The 17,944-nt window shown below is 37.7% G+C and overlaps 1 protein-coding gene across 1 annotated transcript in view; it reads left to right on the top strand.

Moving 5' to 3' along the window:
• Nucleotides 1-17,944, top strand: part of LOC141442392 (uncharacterized) — a 94,218-nt gene that overhangs the window by 73,667 nt on the left and 2,607 nt on the right. Inside the window, exons 3-18 of the mRNA XM_074107367.1 lie at nucleotides 4,287-4,416; nucleotides 7,424-7,483; nucleotides 7,618-8,009; nucleotides 8,436-8,649; nucleotides 8,989-9,122; nucleotides 9,560-9,693; nucleotides 11,451-11,607; nucleotides 13,676-13,858; nucleotides 14,108-14,223; nucleotides 14,470-14,705; nucleotides 14,802-14,938; nucleotides 15,123-15,241; nucleotides 15,316-15,433; nucleotides 15,613-15,744; nucleotides 16,374-16,481; nucleotides 16,873-17,081. Of these exons, the coding sequence (XP_073963468.1) occupies nucleotides 4,287-4,416; nucleotides 7,424-7,483; nucleotides 7,618-8,009; nucleotides 8,436-8,649; nucleotides 8,989-9,122; nucleotides 9,560-9,693; nucleotides 11,451-11,607; nucleotides 13,676-13,858; nucleotides 14,108-14,223; nucleotides 14,470-14,705; nucleotides 14,802-14,938; nucleotides 15,123-15,241; nucleotides 15,316-15,433; nucleotides 15,613-15,744; nucleotides 16,374-16,481; nucleotides 16,873-17,081 (2,579 nt within the window). The remainder of the gene's footprint in view (nucleotides 1-4,286; nucleotides 4,417-7,423; nucleotides 7,484-7,617; nucleotides 8,010-8,435; nucleotides 8,650-8,988; nucleotides 9,123-9,559; nucleotides 9,694-11,450; nucleotides 11,608-13,675; nucleotides 13,859-14,107; nucleotides 14,224-14,469; nucleotides 14,706-14,801; nucleotides 14,939-15,122; nucleotides 15,242-15,315; nucleotides 15,434-15,612; nucleotides 15,745-16,373; nucleotides 16,482-16,872; nucleotides 17,082-17,944) is intronic.

The raw sequence follows: 17,944 nt of genomic DNA, 5'->3' as shown, positions 1-17,944 counted from the left end.
CCATAGTTAAAAGACAAGTGTGCCGTTGGAAATCTAGGCACTAGGTATAAATCAGTTCAAACTGCAAGAAAACTCTTGCATTGTTGCTTTACATGGCGGCGCTCGATTGACCACTCTTCGCTTTACGGTCTCACAATGTAATACAAATTGCACGGTTTTTTCTTAGTCTAAACTAGGCATATTTTTTAGCACATTATAGGTTTTAAAAATCGACACCCAAATAACGTATCCGCAGCATGATTATTTAATCAGTTTAAAATAATAAAAATAATGAATAAAAAAATACCAAAACTTGTACGCTTTTTTTTAATTCTACTGGATGGCAAGCGAGCAAGTGGGTCTCCTGATGGCGCTTCTGAAGTTCTTAAATTTGAAAAGTAATTTTCAGAATATCATCGTCATTCAACCCAAAATATCGACAGAAAACTGAGAAAAAGAATTGTTTGTGATCGATCACGTCAAGTTAGGAAATTTAGAGCTAATAAAGCGATAATTATGCAGCGACTTTTGACTTCGTTCCATTTCTGTCACAATTTTTTTGGAAATTTTCGCGTGATACCTGACGAGTTTGCCGGGCCAGCTGCGCCGGGTGCACAGGCACAGATTGGTGACCCCAATATGGTTGCGGTTGTTCTGCTTCTTTACCTCGCCCTGCGGACTTGGGCCTTGATACCTTTTAATAAAATACATATTCAATCAATTTATCGTTTATATAATAGGGGGCAATCTTTAAATACGAAAATTAGCCATTTAGGGGCAATAATGATTCGTTATAAGGACAATATTGACAAGTTACTAATATCATCGCATGAACCAGATACAGAAAAGTGCATAAAATAATATCGACATCACTTTACCTCTTCGGAACGCGGCCGCGGTATATTTCGAGGATGTTGAGCTGTGACAACTTCAAATTTTGTTTTCTAAAAGAGTTAAGGCAATTATAAATTAAGGTCACATAATCGGTAACCTAATGAAACAGTAAGTAAGTAATATTTTAATTATTATAAGTGTAGGTATTATTTGGGCTTTGCTCAGATTGTAGTACCTAAGCTACTAAATGAAGCTGAATTATAATTACCCCAGATTCGGAATTGTTGTTACTGAATTTCGATTTGAGAGGATTTCGCGCCCGGCCCTGAACCATCCGTTGAGGAATTCTGCTATAGGCGTGACTCTTCCCGCCATCTAATACGCTGCCTAGAACAACAAAGGGTTCCTTTTACAAAAAGTGCCTGCTAGAATATTTTATGTAACCGAACCTGCGTATACATACATACATACATAATATCAAGTTTACCTAATAACATGTTTTGCGAATATGATATCCACCGACGGAGGGATATAATCCACGCCTCTTTCCCGTAGGGGTAGGCACAGACCACTTCTTTCCACTTGCTACGATCCTTACATACTTGTTTCGCTTCGTCCACTTTGATTATTCCATTCATACATGCTCTTCTATCCCCAAAATAACAACAAATTACGGCAATTACTAATTTTCACGTCGATTTGAGCCTTAACCGAAGTTATTTGACGTAGATGTGGCCCGAAGACGGTTCAAATTAAAATAGTTCAGTAAAATAGTTCTTGCCTTGAACCCCAGATCCAGCTTTAGACATAATGGAACTTAAAGCTCTATTTCACATTTCACTACAAAAACGTTATACCTAATGTCCTACTCTTACTTTAAACTGAAATTTTAACATTGAATGCAATCCAAAATGTCCCGTGTTAATTACATAATTCACTTTCTGAAAGAAGACTTCAAGATGGAAGAACGCTGTCACTAAAAATCAAAGGTTAAGAAAAGATACGAATCTGCCAGTAATCTACATTAGTGTGCAACTCCTCAGGACCCACATCTAATCCAGCACATTGTGTAACAAAATAACAATAATTTTAATTTAATTTTGTAAAACATAGTTTTAGTTTCGAAAGTAAAACTTTATGTAAACGACCAGAAAAGGTTGTAATATACTACTATTTAGACACGTCACAGAGGTAACATGATTAGGTAAGTCCCATTAAAAATAAAATCTGAACAATTTTGAAATTTAGAACTTCAAGTTTGACATGTTGCATAATTTACATTTTACAACATAATAAATTATCCAAATTCCAAACGTTTTCTGAGTATCCTCGAGGACCACAAAATTACCATCTAGTGCAACCAAACAAAATGACAACCCCGAAACCTCAAAAGGACAAAAATTGTAAGTGTGTTTGCCGGATTTTCAGTATAACCTCAAAAAACTTAGTGGAGTACCTATTTATCTAACTATCTATCTTTATTAATCATGTACGCTAGGCTAGCTTAAAATTAAGACGTCATATAAAAACCGTAGCAAGTATATCTGAGCGATAAAGAAAAATCAAGCGACAGAAAGTAACGCACGACATGACGAGAAAAGCGAATGTAGGTACAAATGAACACTTACCGTAATCGCTTTCAAAGTCGATTTCCTTTATGAAGCTTGAAATTGAATGGGCATGTAGGTATGCATTAACTCTATTGCGTGGCATGCCTTATGACTACTTGTATTTCATGTATGACAACACCATGGGTTGTCTTCCTTCTTCTCGTCTCTTCCGCACGGTCGACTCACTGCTTGTTGCTGTAAACCATTTGTAAATTAATCTTAATTCATCTGAGATATCAAGTTAAAAAAATTCAAATTCAAATAATTTATTCAATAAATAGGCCGCAATGGGCACTTTTACACACAATTTTTTAAACTACCAGCGCTTTCGGAAAGACACTCAAGAAACTTGGCAGAAAGTCATTTTTTCAACATAAAATAATTACAAATAAAATACTTAAAAACTACAGTATACAATTAAATAAAATCGTCATCGTTATCTTCCATCTTCATAATATTGTAAAGTGGTTTGAATATACGACTATATAAACAGCTTTACATATTTTCTTCACTCCTTCTGATCAACGGATAACCTCCTGAGTGGACACCGACCAGTGTTCCTACATCCTTTAACAACAGTTAAACTAATAAGAATTCGATTAAATTGCTAATAATTTTGGTAAACCAAGACAAATCATCGTTTTATTTATTAGATCTCTTTTACATATTGCATTCGTTAGCGGCTAGAGATACATAAATTTAAGTCAATTATAAATTACAATAACTATAAAAAATTTCGAGTGCTTTATTTGTTTTGGTGGTAGGGCTTACGCCTCGCCCCACTGCTGCTTCCGCCGCGCGCGCCGCCCGTAACGCCACCAACCGCAACCTGACTGTAACACCCGCGCACCGCCAGTCTCCCAACAGACCTCCAGTTTCACCTACCATGAAGGTTAGTCAAGTTCCGTATCTACTTTGAGCAAGTGAACGTGATTCTTCGTTTTGTACCACTTGAGGGTAACTCACCTTTAGTGGTTAGGTTTAGTGGAAGCCCTCAGGAACTCCTTGCAAAGTTTAACAAAAAGGATGCAACCCTCAACATTTAGTTTTTTAATTTTCGATCTACTTTCAGTAGGAACAAAAGCGAATTTAAAGAATAACATGACAGTGCTTTGGATCCTTTTTGTTAAACTACGTCCTAATGGCAAAGTGTGTAAATAACTACGTTCTAGCTGAGTGATGAAAGGAAGTTGCTGATGATGGTAAATTATTCTTAACACCTCATTTTATTTTGTTGTTTCTACTTGGAGTTGACTAAATGTGGACAGTCAATAACCATGATTATATTTTCTAAATTAGGTAGTACCAATGTATATTTACAAATTTCTTGTAACGATTACAGAGAAAGAACCCCGTTCCCCAAGGAGTCTCTCGAGGACGGAATCAAAGATAGACACTAAGGCAAGTGGATCGAAAGCAAAAGTTCTTTATTATTTAAAAATAAATTAAACCATTTCCGTATCGTACCAAGTTTCCTAAAACGTGAAGCTCAGTACCACTACCATGAGTTAACAGTGAGCGTACTCGATACCGACGACGTAAATTATTTGTAGAGGCGCTGTGCCCTTAGTGTAAGTTTTCGGTTACAAAATACGTCTCGATCGCGTTCGCGTTAAAATCTCATTTTGTATGGAAACACGAACAGCGCCTCTAGCGGAACGTTTGCGATGTTCGTGTTTCCATACAAATTGAGATTTTACGCGAACGCGATCGAGACGTATTTTGTAACCGAAAACTTACACTAAGGGCACTGTACAATTCTCCCTACAAATAATTTACGCCGTCGCTATCGAGTACGGTCTTACAGTGACCTCATGGTAGTAGTACAGGTGGCTATAATTTCTATTACAATGAATGTTACAGGTGAATCTTAAGTCGGAATCAGCCGTGTTCGAGAATTACGTAGACAATAATCTGGATCAGTTGGAGGATAAGCCTGTGGATCGCGAGGATGGCACCGCTACGCCGGAGAACGAAAACATTGATCAATTTGGTACACTCCGTCTATTTTATCAAACCCCATACAACTTTTAAGCCATGGCCGTTTACAGTACATGAAGACATAGACTAACTCTTTCATCGGTGATGCACTTACTTAATCATTAAATTGACTTGGTACAGTATTAGGTACATAGGTACCTACAATTTAATCGGAATCTACACACGGTTCGTCATCACCACAACAAGTGGTTTTAGCAAGTGATTACATTATCTTATGTTATAATTCCTGAATAACACAAGACTTTCTCTGTCAACGATATCACGTGAATGAAAATAGTTATTTCATCACACTTGCTCGTAAGCAGTGTCGTAACATTCAGGCTACCTTGGTTGCAACCCCCCAACTAAAACTCTCGACCTTCATGTGCTTGTCATGAAACCCGTGGTCGGTAAATGAGTCATTGCGCGTACAAATTTTCTTGTCATGAACATGAAGCCCAAGGTCGGTAAATGAGTCAGTGCCCGTACTGATACTGCTGCGCGTGTAAATAAATAGTCAAGTTGTGAGCGCATAATGTATTGTGTGTGTGTGTGTCACATAATAGGGTCACATGAGTGTCTTAAGGCCTAATTACGGACAGTTGCATACAATTATCTACATCCATATATTAAATCCTCTATCATTGTGTTCAAGAACCATTGAGAATGACCTGCAATAACGAGAACTAGGTAGGTATGTCGTGCCCCACGAGCTGCGCCCGCTGCGCGCACGACGACCTGCTGTTGCATGTGCGCGCATCTGTGCTGTAATGATGTATGAATAGAAAATCGGTCAAGTGCGAGTGCGAGCGACTCGCACATGAAGGGCTCCGCACCTCCGTACTATGTTTTAAAAACAAATAGTTCAGTGATATTTTTTTGTTAAAAAAAAATCTAATACAAGCTTTTTTGCTGGCGGTACTTTTTGCCCCTGGTTACCAAAGTAGGTAGTCGTCAAGACGAATCAAATGAGATCAAAATCGATGCGGTCGTGTCGTTTTATTACAGTTCCTATGGCCTACGTCATAATAATATTGCATTGTCATCGGATTTATACATGCATGCAAAATTTCAGCTCAATCGGTTGAAGATATCCACTTCAAATTTAAGTTAAAATATTAATTCCACCAGAACAAACATAACTAGTTACATTACATTACAAGTTAATAAAAACATATCACCAAAATGTAAGCACTAGGTGCAAGTATTTTGAATAAAGAACAATTTTAAATTCTCATCCTCTTTGGCTGTCGCCCTCTCGGAGGCTGAATAGCGCTTCACTCTTGCCATGCGCCGCAGCAGAAAAAAAAATTAGCTGTCAGTTTGGTTCATTCGCGGGAAATTCAGTGGACTTTGTATGTTGTGTAATTAAATAATAAGAAGCTCGACTAGTGTGAATAAATTTTAAACTACCTTGTAAATAGTGTTAAATACTTAGTATGTTTTTTTTTGTGTAAAAAACAATAGGTAAACATAGTGATTATACGGTGTGGATTTGGCGAGCGCTTTATCAATGTTGGCTTCATTGAGGTTTGTGGTTCATAAGTTGCTGTATTAATTTTGCACAAAAACAAATAAACCACACAATCAGACAGTCACTATATATATTATCGAAGCTTTTATAAAACATCATTAAAATCGCAAACTTAAAAGGTAAATATTCAACCGAAATAGCTACTTAGTCGGTGCTAGGCGACTTGGTCGCCTTAGCAACGGCTAATAACGTCAAGCAACCAAAAAACGCTGAAAAAAAAACACGTTTCTTGTATGATTAATTTATAACTTTACTTTATTTTAGTATTTGTTGTTGTCTAACTTTTACAGCTTAAGAGATAGAGCCCTGTGACAGACGGACAGACAGACAGAACGGAGTCTCAGTAATAGGGTCCCGTTGGCACCGTTGGTACGGAACCCTAAAAATCATACGATACTGATATCTGTACGGTTACTAATGTTTCGCGAATAGCGTTTGGCACTTTTTTCTTTCCCAACTGTTTAATATTTCTGAAACTGTACATATTTCAGGATTTTATAAAATAACCTAACCTAACCTAAAGAAAGAAAGAAGAAAGAAAGAAATACATTTATTCACACACAAAGACACAACAATAGTATTAAGTACAAATAGACAACACGTAGGAAAGTATGTGTCATTGCGTTGTGAATCGGACATGGCTCAGCATAATGCTGAAGCGTTAATAATAAACACCCAGCGCTGATTTTCAGCCAGCACCGTTGGTGACCCTCGGACCGCTACAAAGATATACTACACAGTTTTATTACTAATAAGACTACATAAATAGAAAATTTGTAAACAATGAAACATATTAATTATTTATGGCTTTGAAGACATTAACATTAGTAATAAACATAATTATTATACTATTATACACTCACTTGCCAATACAACACCGTTAGGTACGCGAGCTAAAAGGAAACATGAAATTAACAACCGAAACAAAAGAAGTTTTGTGTAATAGTGCTGGAAGGGAGAGGAATTAATGGAATTATAGCTTTTGAAATGCCAACAAATAGCCTTTAAGCTTTCGCCCAAAGTGTACCTGCTAGTCACTCCGAGTATAGGAGGAGGTATGTCATTCAGTATAGGAGGAGGTATTTCATTCAGTATAGGAGGTATGTCAAGTCATAAAGGGTTCTACACGATGGCCCTGAAATAAATCCTGAAATATTTACAGTTTTAGAGTTTGCGAAATGAAAAGTCGCGAAATGAAACATGTTGCTCAACGTTGCGTTGCGAAAAGGCAGTACTCGATCTGTACTTATCGTAATGACCATTACGATACAGCCGTGTTCATAATAGAATCCAATGTCGTAAATAGTCGTAATGCTGGTCATTATCTATGATTTTTGAACGCATAATGGAGGATTTACTATATGGGTGTAGATAAACATTTAAATAACACTTCAATAGTACCTAATAGAAATAATTAAAATGGGCATTGTGATTTTATTTATTTATTGGTAAAACTATGTTCACGTTGTCTTTATCTTTTTTGCAGAATCAGTGAGCTCAGACGATAGTCCAAAGATCGTTGAAAATGAAATCGTAGATGTTATGGGTAAGATTAAAGAAATGACACGATTTTGTCAAGCCCTGTAAATTTATAAGAAATCGTCAATTTACAAGTCCTAACCTGATCGAATAAAAATCAGGGACTCTCTTTCATCTCATGCTAACAATATCCCTATACAGATTTCTCAAGTCATCACCTCGGTACTCCGACAGCAAGTCGCCCTCAAACGCCGAACAGCGTGTCAAGCCGACCGATGACGCCGCGCGCGGCCAGCCGTCCTGGCACGCCTGTGCACCCGGTGCAACGGCCAGGCACGCCTTGCAGCCGCCCAACGACACCAAAAGCTCGTCCTCAACCATCTCCGAACAAGCAGCCCCTAGCCCGGCCGAATACCCCGAACCATACCACTACTAACCAGGCACGGCCTAGAACACCATCCAATCTCCCGGTGCCCACGGCTCGTGTCCAACGTAATCCCAACCACCCCACTAATGAAGGGGACATCAAATCGACCTTTTCGGCAAAACAGAGGCAATTTCAAATGATGAAGAAAGAACTCGATTTAAAACAGGTACTTTAAGTAGATGCTCATTTAGTAAAATACGCAAGTAATTCTTTTAAGAAATACCCTACTTACTGTCGACTACTTTTTGTCGCTAAGATACAGATAATTTGTCCTATCCCGCTTTCTACCTCCAAAGTACTTGCAGCCATGGAATAAGAGATTTATATATTTCCAGTTATCCACCATTTTGATTGTGTATGGTACGTACATCCTATCTTACATTAAAATGCTATTGCGAAATAATCTGTGATCTCAGTTATTATTAGGTATATCTGGGACTTAAATACGACAATTTAGCAACCTCAACGTTTCAACTACATCGCAGCAAATGTGGTCTAACTTGCTCTACTCATCATGCCATGATCACCGCCGTTGCAATTGATTAAGGTAGGCGAAAATCGCAAAAGCTTAAAACAGCTGTCATGTTTACAGCAAGCCGTGCTGGAAGTGTTCGATAGCTTGCGTAACCTGCGGGACCGGATGTCGCGCGAAGGCCTGTCAGGCGGCGGCGAAGGCGCTTTGCCTCAGGAGTTAGTGGTGTTCAACGTGGCGGACTGGACCGCTGATGAGGTGGCCCAGCTCTGCCGAGACGCTGCGTCCTCTTCCAACACGGATGGAGCGGTTGAATTCTTTAAGTCTGTTCCTGGTACGATTTGGAGCTTTTAGTACTTACTTCTTCGTATCAATGTAGCTAGCTACAAGTGGATTTCCTCCACTAAACTACTGATGACCGCCAAAGGAAACTTTCCAAAATTGCGGAATTTTTATACAGGATAATTTCGGAAACTTCTCACAATTTTGTATGGGGATTAAAACTTTCCGTTTCTAAATTTAAATTTCTTGTGAAAATTTAAAGAAATTCATGAGAACTTATTCCAACTTTTTGGAAACTCTCCTCAACTTGCACATCTGTATAATAAACTATTTCATGTGAACTTGGTCAAAATCTATGGTACTTATAATGAATTTTATTTCAAATATCTAGACGAATGCACCTTGGAGGAGCTGGATGCTAAAGTACTGGACATTCCGGCACAATTTGCTGATCTGTGTCTGCAGGCATTCTCTGCGCGGCAAGAACTCATAGACTGGGTCAAAGAGCTTGTTACTACATACAGCGTAAGAGTCTTTTACGGATTTAGCTTTTACTGTTTACTGCATGTAGGTATGTGTTTTATTTTAAAGGGCCGTTCTATCAAGTACGGCAAAACATGGTTTGACGTCCCTGTAAGTTAAGACATGAGCCCAAATATATCTGAACCTCTATATCTCATACTTACTACTTACCAGTTTAAAAGAATACTGCCCAAGTTCCGCGATGTCCTATAAAATTTCCAAAATAAGTATGTAGCTATTAGGCACACAACATACATACAACAACGATATTTTTGACAGATTCACATTAAGGGTCACACGTGGCCCTTATGATACGATCAAACTAACGTACGAGCTCGTAGGTACGAGTACAAAGGATTGTTGAGAATTTGTTAAAGATAGGATAATAGCACATAATAGTTATTTAGTTAGTAACTAGGTACATATGAAGAAATTAACAGCAGGAAGACGGCAGAGGGGAGACGATGCAGCGGGTTGCTTGTTACAATGCACGAGGGCTGGAGTTGTGCGAGGCTCTGCGTGAACTCAAGAGTCGGTCTGAGGATGCAGTGGATGCCATCGCAAATTTTTCCAAGTAAATTTCAGCAATTTTTATATGGGTAGTATTTAAACGCACATCAAAAAGTCCTTTTTTATTTAAAAAAATCCGAATTCACATCAATATTACTGATTGCACCAAAATACTCCACTCAAAATATTACGTAATAAACCGCAACTTATATTCGTGGCGTACCGCTATAGATAGTCATTCACGATGACGCGTGCCGTGGTTCTTATAATAATGTCATTAATGGCTAATTTTGACAAAGTCAGCACGCGTCTTCATGGATGGCACTAGTAGGTATATTTATCTTAAAGTAAAGCATTTTTATTATTGCATAGCTGATAATGACTAACGCACATCATACCTTGTAACTCTTTTTTATTTAAATCTAGCTTCTATTTGATAGTCTATTTTTGGGTTTACTAATGTTTTGGCGAAAATTATTTAGCAAATTATTAACTCCCAAACTATTTATCCCATATTTTTATTTAGGCGAAATTTCATTTCCCAACTCAACATTGCGCACTGATATCATTTCCCAACTAATGATTTGATAAATGATTATTATGCAAATTATTACCTGGGATTTTTTTAAAGATGTCATTTGTGTTTTCGTCAAATGCGTTGATTGGCATTCCTTCATTTAGCAAGCAAACAAGCAAGCAAGCCAATGATTTTTTTCCGTTCTGTTACAAAAAAAACCTAACATCGAAGGCTAAAGCGGAAGCTACGCTACGCTTCGCTCCCGCCTTAGCCTTCTGAACCTAACCTATCCAAGTCGCTTCTGCCTAGTCTCGTCTTGCTCGCTCGCTTCGCTCGCTCACCGCCACATAATTTAACATTTATTCTTTTTATTATATATCATGACTGATATACCTACCTTATGTGTAAAAATTGGCTAAATGTTATTTGACTATTTGTTATTTGCCTTAGCCAATCATTTGCTACATAATTGTTTGCCACATAAAAGTGTGATGAAGTAAAATTTTGCAATATAAAAATGTTGCGAAATAAGAAAAATGCGAAGCAAAGTTATGCCAAGGATTGGTTTGCCAAATGAAACTTCGGCGAAAGGTTGGTTGCTAAGTGAAATTTGGCGAAAAATATTTCGCCGAAAAGGCAGTACACCCTATTTTTGAAACTACCTCAAACTTTAAGGGTACCTACCTAGTTAGTGAAGGCCCTGATAATCACTTTTTATTATGTTTTAGTATAAAAAAATGACTTATTATTTTCCTTACAAAATTAATTAGCACGCAATGTCTTATTACGTGATACTGCTTTGTTTTTATTCAAAACGTCGCACTTGTTGACGTGACAGCTGTCAGAACGTTTCTCTCTCATATCAAATCATTGTACGCAAATCATTGCTGCTCGAACTTTAAGCTAACAATTTGTTTTGATATCGGTTCACAGCACTTAAATCTTTGTCTGGTTACAGTTTGAGGTAGTATCAAAAATACATGCTGTATAACGCACAGCAGTTTAAATAAATAAAACAGCATTTTATTTGACATATCATCTTATTATTTATTAAGTACAACACGTACTTACACCTATCAATTTATTTTCAGTATTTATATACTTTTTAAATCAAGAAAATTACATAATCAGCACTAGAATAGGGGCCAAATTATTTCCTAAATAAATTAGGTTCTGGCGCTTCGCCGGCCGCTACCGCGGCGCGCTCGCTTCGCTCGCTCTGCTCGCGCGTTGTGATCGCAATTGTACCTAACGCTCCTCCTCGCTCCGCTCATCGGTAATTGGTATCGATTTTCATTTCTCAGGCGAGTGTGCAGAGAACAGACTGCATTGATTGCTGTGGGCAAATCACTGGTCCGGGAAGTAGCTCGCCTCAGGCAGGACCTCGATTCGCGAGCTTCTGTTATAGAAGAAATGCGTCATCACAGCGCGGCGGGTTCCGATCTTTCCAAGGAACTCGAGGTTTGAGACAATTTTAACCCACTTCAAAGAGTTATGTTTGTTACCTCCGAACTCTTACCCTGCCTTAAAACTTTATAAACCGATTTGATTTTTTTTTTGCATTCGTCTAGGAATGTCTTCGATTAGGTACCATAAGCACCAAATCAGGATCTGATGATTGGATCTTAACCTAGGTTTGTTAGATTATTTTCCTATAATCCTTTTTTCATTTCCCTTTTTTTCACGAAGACAATATTTCCAAGTCTGCTTTTTTAATGAAGCTTATTTTCACATTCGCGTTTTTTCTGAGTCGCATTTTTTCAGTCGCGTTTTTCCTCAATCCTAATCGAAACAGAAACAGTGTCGATGGAGCCCTGGTATCACCTAGCTCCTGTTTCCCATCGAGTCTTATGTATTCCAATATTAAACCACAAAACCAGGCTTAAAGGCTCATAGGTAGGTTTAGGTTATGTTAGTTTTGCATGGGCCCGAAGGGCTAAAACCACCCAGGATAGGAGCTCCACGTGAGCGGAGCTCCGTCGAGACTGTTTCTGTACCGATTGGGATTGGGGAAAAACGCGACTGGAGAAAAATGCGACACAAAAAGAATGCGAATGTGAAAAATAAACTTCATGAAAAAAACAGGCTTGTAAAAATAAAATTCGTGAAAAAACGCGAAATGAAATTTTGCTGCAAAAAAAAAATATTATGGGAAAATAATCAAACAAATCGGAAAAAGCAACTATTCGTAAAAGGTAATGAGCAGTTGATATTAAACTATTGTATTTTAAATTATTTACACTAAAAAGCGTAAAAATATATTTTTATAACAAAAAATTAATAGTTTAAAAAACACTAGAAAAACACGCTTTTATAAATGCACGTAAAAACAAAAAATAAATTATGGATCGTTCAAGTTGTCTCTATTTCTGGGCTGAAGTGTAAACTATGTGCTTTTAATTATAATATTTTGGTTGTAAAAGCGTGGGGTGCTGGAACAGGATAGGCATTCTTGTTAACAAATATTATACGTACTAACTTCCTGGTGGAAGCTGCCTCACGCTTTTACAATCAAATATTGTAATTAAAAGCACATAGTTTACACTTCAGCCAGAAATAGAGACGACTTGAACGATCCATATTATTTTTTTGTTTTTTGTTTTTTTAAACTATTAATTTATTTTATACTTTTTGGTCTTTGATAACGAAATATTTACACTATTCAATATATAATAGGTTTGTTATAACCTTGAAACCTGATCGTGTTCAAAGTCCATTACGTGGCCTTTCTCACAAGTGCAAACACGACTATGATACGATACTCCATCATGGAATGCCAGTGCCTATCTTCCGGCTTCATCATTAGACCTTGAAACCTGATCGTGTTCAAAGTCCATTACGTGGCCTTGCTCACAAGTGCAAACACGACTATGATACGATATTCCATCATGAAGTTCCAGTTCATATCTTCCGGCTCCATCATCAGATCAGTTCGACAGTACCATATTATTGTATTGTCATCAGAAGTACATACAGCTGCCAATTTTCATTACGCTACGACCCTTGGAAGATGGTTAAATTAGTTACCTTAGATTCCATTACATAGTTAGTTACATACAGGTCGACCTAATAAAAGCGTGTTAAAAATTGAACCGAATAAAAAAAACCATGAAAATTATTTTCTACCAATCTGAAGTTGGTCGGTGCCTCAGCACGAGCCAGTAGGAGTGATTGAAGCCCAATATAAAGTGCGTACCTAGGTGAGGTAGATGACTAAGTATAGGTCCACTCCTGCTGGCACGTGCTGAGGCATTGACCGACTTCAGACTGGTAGATAATAATTTTCATGGTTTTTTGTAGTCGGTTAAATTTTTTTGTTATATTTTTTTTTTCAAATATCGGTCTATTAATTCCAAACTACATATAATGATATCGTATGACCCTGGTGAGGATATTATACGCAAAGACCAACAAAAAGGTTCAAGTTTATTTTTAACCGCCTTTTGTGTTTCCTCATCCCCACTTAGCTAAGGACTAAGGTTGATAGCAACTTTTGTTTATTCCCATCCAAATGTATATTTTTGTTTAGGAGACACGTCAAGAACTGGAGGAGGAGAAATGTGCGCGTCTTGCCATAAAGGATAAACTATCAACAACTGAGTACCAACTACGACAAACACGTGTTCGCGTTACGAAAATGGACCGGCAACTTCGCGAAGCTGAAGCTAGTATTAGCAGTTTAACCGGCACGGTCAAAACTTTGGAAGATCAGGTACTCCTATAGTAATGATGAAGAGTTTTGATAAAACTGCGGGCACGGCATGGAAACGAGCTTGATATGATAATGATAAGATAATACTGTGTCTGTTATACAAATGTATGCTAGTCGGCATAAAGCCATAGGCGCGTCATTTGTACCTATGATCGTGGCATAGAAGTTCCTACACAATGCCCGCAGTGTGACGATGGCCAATTTGTTTTGGAGTGAATCTACTAATGTGTGATTTGTTTTTATTAACAGAGTCGTCAAAGAGAAGTACAGTTGGAAGCACGAGCAAGAAAATTAAAAGAGTCACTCAAAACCGGGGAAGTAGCCAGTGGTCAGCTGGCGCAGCATAGGGACGCACTTCAAGCTGAGTCAGTGCTTTATTAGATTTTAACTGTTCATTCATTACATCCATCGTTCGTTCGATCGATATGCCATCAACGCGATATACTTAGTTTGTAAACTCATTATTGTACAGAAACAAAGTTTCTGTATACACGTTCCAGAATCCTTGCCATTTAGATTGGAGGATTGTGGTCATCCCTGACAGCGAAGCAAAAGTGTGCCATGCTCATGCGACTAAAAATAGTAACTAAGTAAAATCTTTTTCTTAACAGAGTCCTAGACCTCAAAGAGCAAATCGAAAAAATGACCGCTGAACACAAGTCTGCTATAAGCAATCTGAATGCTCAGTTGAAAGACTTAAAATCTGCTCTAGAGGAACAGCACCAAATCACCCAAAAGGAGTTAGATTCAAAAATTGCTGCGGAGACGGCTCTGACAGAGAGTTTGGCGACAATCGAAGAACTGAAATCTAAAATTACAGAACTTGAAAACTGTAAACCTAACCCAGGTCCGTACGCGTATTAATTAATCATAATTTATTTCTAACAACTGTAATAGGCTTCGCAAGTTACTTAAACACGGATTATTATGATCAAATCTATAGAACTTCCAACGGAACGCGAAATGGATCTATGGGCGGAGTTGCAAGCAACTAAAGAAACGCTGCGTGCGACAGAAGATGAAGTAACAGCGTGTAAGCGGGAAAAAGTTCGATTTTTGGAAACACTAACAAAAATAGCTGTAAGTTTTTTTCTTTTACATTTACCTAGTCTTAGGCTCAAAAAACAAGTAGCATGACTGTAGGTTTTTTTTTCAGTCGTATGTACCATCTGAATTCTTTCTTCGTTTTCAAGGTGATGGCCATCTCAATGTAAGTTATATCTCTGAATTGTAAGAAATAATTCAAGCTTATTATCTTTTCAAGGAGTCGGAAAACAAAGTAGGGCTTCAACAAAAATTGGCAGCTGAACTTCTAAACAAAGAAGAAATAATAGGGAAAATGCAGATTCAAATTAGAGATCTGACAAAGAATATAAAATTAAAGTAAGTGACAATAAATGGGACTGTGATACGCAAGTGTCTAAATCTTTAATTATACGATGAGTTTCTTGTTTTAGTGAGCAAAAAGTTATACAATACGAGTCATACGTCCGAGACTTGCAAGCACATAATCGCGCAGTCGCCAATTGCCAAGAAGCTCCTGACGGGATCAGTTACCAGGACTTGCAGCAGGAGGTTTGTCAATTTTATGAATAATATTAGAAGTACTTCCAAGAAAAATAATGAAATAATAGATTAGCTTACGAGTTCAGAACTGGTTGTCATTTTTGGGTAGGTATTTAAAGCAAGTTGAGGATTTGTCCTGTACCTTCGTTTTGAAATCCCTTTATACTAAAATGAACTTCTTGTCTTAGATCATGAACTTAAGAATGGGTTTATTGGAAGCGGTCCACCGAAATGAGGAGCTGTCGGAGGTGCTTGCGCAGAAGGAGCAACAGCTCGAGCAGCAGGACAAAACTTCGCGTGCCCAGGCAAGAGTCATCAAGGTTACTCAGCGCTGTTATTATATACGAGTATAACCGTAACTATTACTCCTAGCCTGCCTTAAACATACCATGAGTTATGGAATGAAGTTGACCAGTATTTACAAGCCAAGTGATATACTATAGTTTTCAAATGTGTTTAGATGGTTGGTTGCTATTTTTATTTATCTCTGTTAATCTCTGCCTCTTCAATACTGAGGTTTATGGTTGCCTTATTTATTTAGCTGTTGATATAATAATTTCATGTTAACTTAATATTATTTGTTTTTTATTAGCAATGCATTTGCTTACTGAAATCTAAGATATTTTAAAACGAAAACTATTTTTGGGTGCTCCGGACGGGATACGAACCCACATCCCTGTGGCTTTACGCGCCAAGGTGTCTTTAGCAACTGGACTACCGGCAAATCCAAAATAACCATCCAAAAATCTTGACCGCTTCTTAGCGCCAATAGTGGCATGTGGTACAACCATCTATCGCAATTATCATAATTCATAAGCCACGACACCTACGTTAAAAATTAGTTGGAAAGGCGAAAGGTATGATAAAGGTACCTCTTCTTTTTTATATTGTTATTATTTACGATATTAGTTATTTATTTTTAATTTTGTAACGCTGCCGAGTGCCGCAGATTCGCGAGGAACTGATCAACATGCTGAAGAATAAGGAGACGGAGCAGAGCAGGGAGCTGTCCGCTCTTCAGCAGAACCTTGAGCACCGAATGAAAATTGTAGACGAAGTGAGGAGAGGACTTTTTGTTATTTTATTTTCTAAACAGGTGTAATATCAATCATGCATGATTTACAAAGCGGTTTAGCAAACAGCTATATGAACGCATCTCCCTGCGAAATTGAAATAAGTTGCTAGACTTCTTTGCTTGTCTGAAAATGAGCTTGAAAGACCAACATTTTCACAATAGTAATACTTATCGGGTCTGAACGAGACAAAGAGGTTAATAGATTTTTTTAAAGCAGTATCTAATATTATGTGGTGCATCTATATGCAGCTAGATAAAAATGGTAAGGCAAAAACAGTGAATATATTGTAGGTATATAGTAGGTAGGTACTTAGGTATATCATGGTTACTAAATGCTTAGGTTTACATTGTTGACTACAAAAATTAAATGCAGGTGAACAAGCAAATAGCGGCCAAAGCGGAAGAAATCCAGGAGTTATTCTCCACGCTGGAGAACAAGCAGCAGCAGATTCACCGGCTGGAGAAGATCGTACTGGCACTGGAGGAGCAGCAGCGACGCGCGCAGGCGCAGCGTACGCGCCACGAGGAGAAAATCGCTGCGTTGGAGCATGAGCTCGCGGCCGGTGCCAACCGACGGGAACGGTAAAGCTGTGTATCGATTACGCGCGGCAAACCATCGAACATTGGCTCGTGCGGTAATCGTGCACTATGGATACCGTGCCGCCGCGCGAGCCAACTCGATCAAAACACAGGGGGCTACTACGAAATTCGAAAATCGAAATTTGTATCGTACCGTCCAGTCTCACTCACGTATACAAACGCCCAAGGCAATATCGCCAATATTTGGATAAAAATATTTTTTTTTTACAAAAATCAAAAAATTTCTCGAAAATGTGATGAAAAACATTTTATCACACGGGCCGTTCTTCGAATTTAAAACGAACATCGACTCGTAATTCAGTCTTCGACCGCGGCTTCTAATACAACTCGGTAATCTAATAGCCCTTAAGAAACAATGTAACTATAGGCTGTATAATGAATGACCAACCATTCCGTTACATATGTTCATTGTAAAAAAATGTCATTTACTATCGTATTCGATGGAGTCTATTTAATGGACACTGATATTGCTATATATTTTAAAAAAGTACAGTTACCTTTTTGATTATTTTTCTTCAAAATAGATTTTTTTTAAAAAATATTTTGCGAACAATAAATAGTAAGTAAGTAATTCGGAAAATTTTCAAGTGTCACAGAACTTATCATAAGTGAAAAATACAATAGTTAGTCATTGATGATTGATGATGCTTTGGTAACATCGTTATTAAGTACGTTGGGCTATCGGTACTCTTCATTACGGTAATTTTTTGTGTCACATTTCACTTCAGTAGATGTTTTACTTACTTAGTTCTGAAAAATGTGTGCTTCGAACACTTTACTGATTCTATATGGAACCATTTTTTGTTATTTCATGATTTTAATGATTGTAAGGTATATAATCATAT

This window comes from Choristoneura fumiferana, chromosome 2, assembly GCF_025370935.1.
Source record: "Choristoneura fumiferana chromosome 2, NRCan_CFum_1, whole genome shotgun sequence".
Classification (NCBI taxonomy): domain Eukaryota; kingdom Metazoa; phylum Arthropoda; class Insecta; order Lepidoptera; family Tortricidae; genus Choristoneura; species Choristoneura fumiferana.
This window is presented reverse-complemented; position numbering and strand designations above follow the sequence as displayed.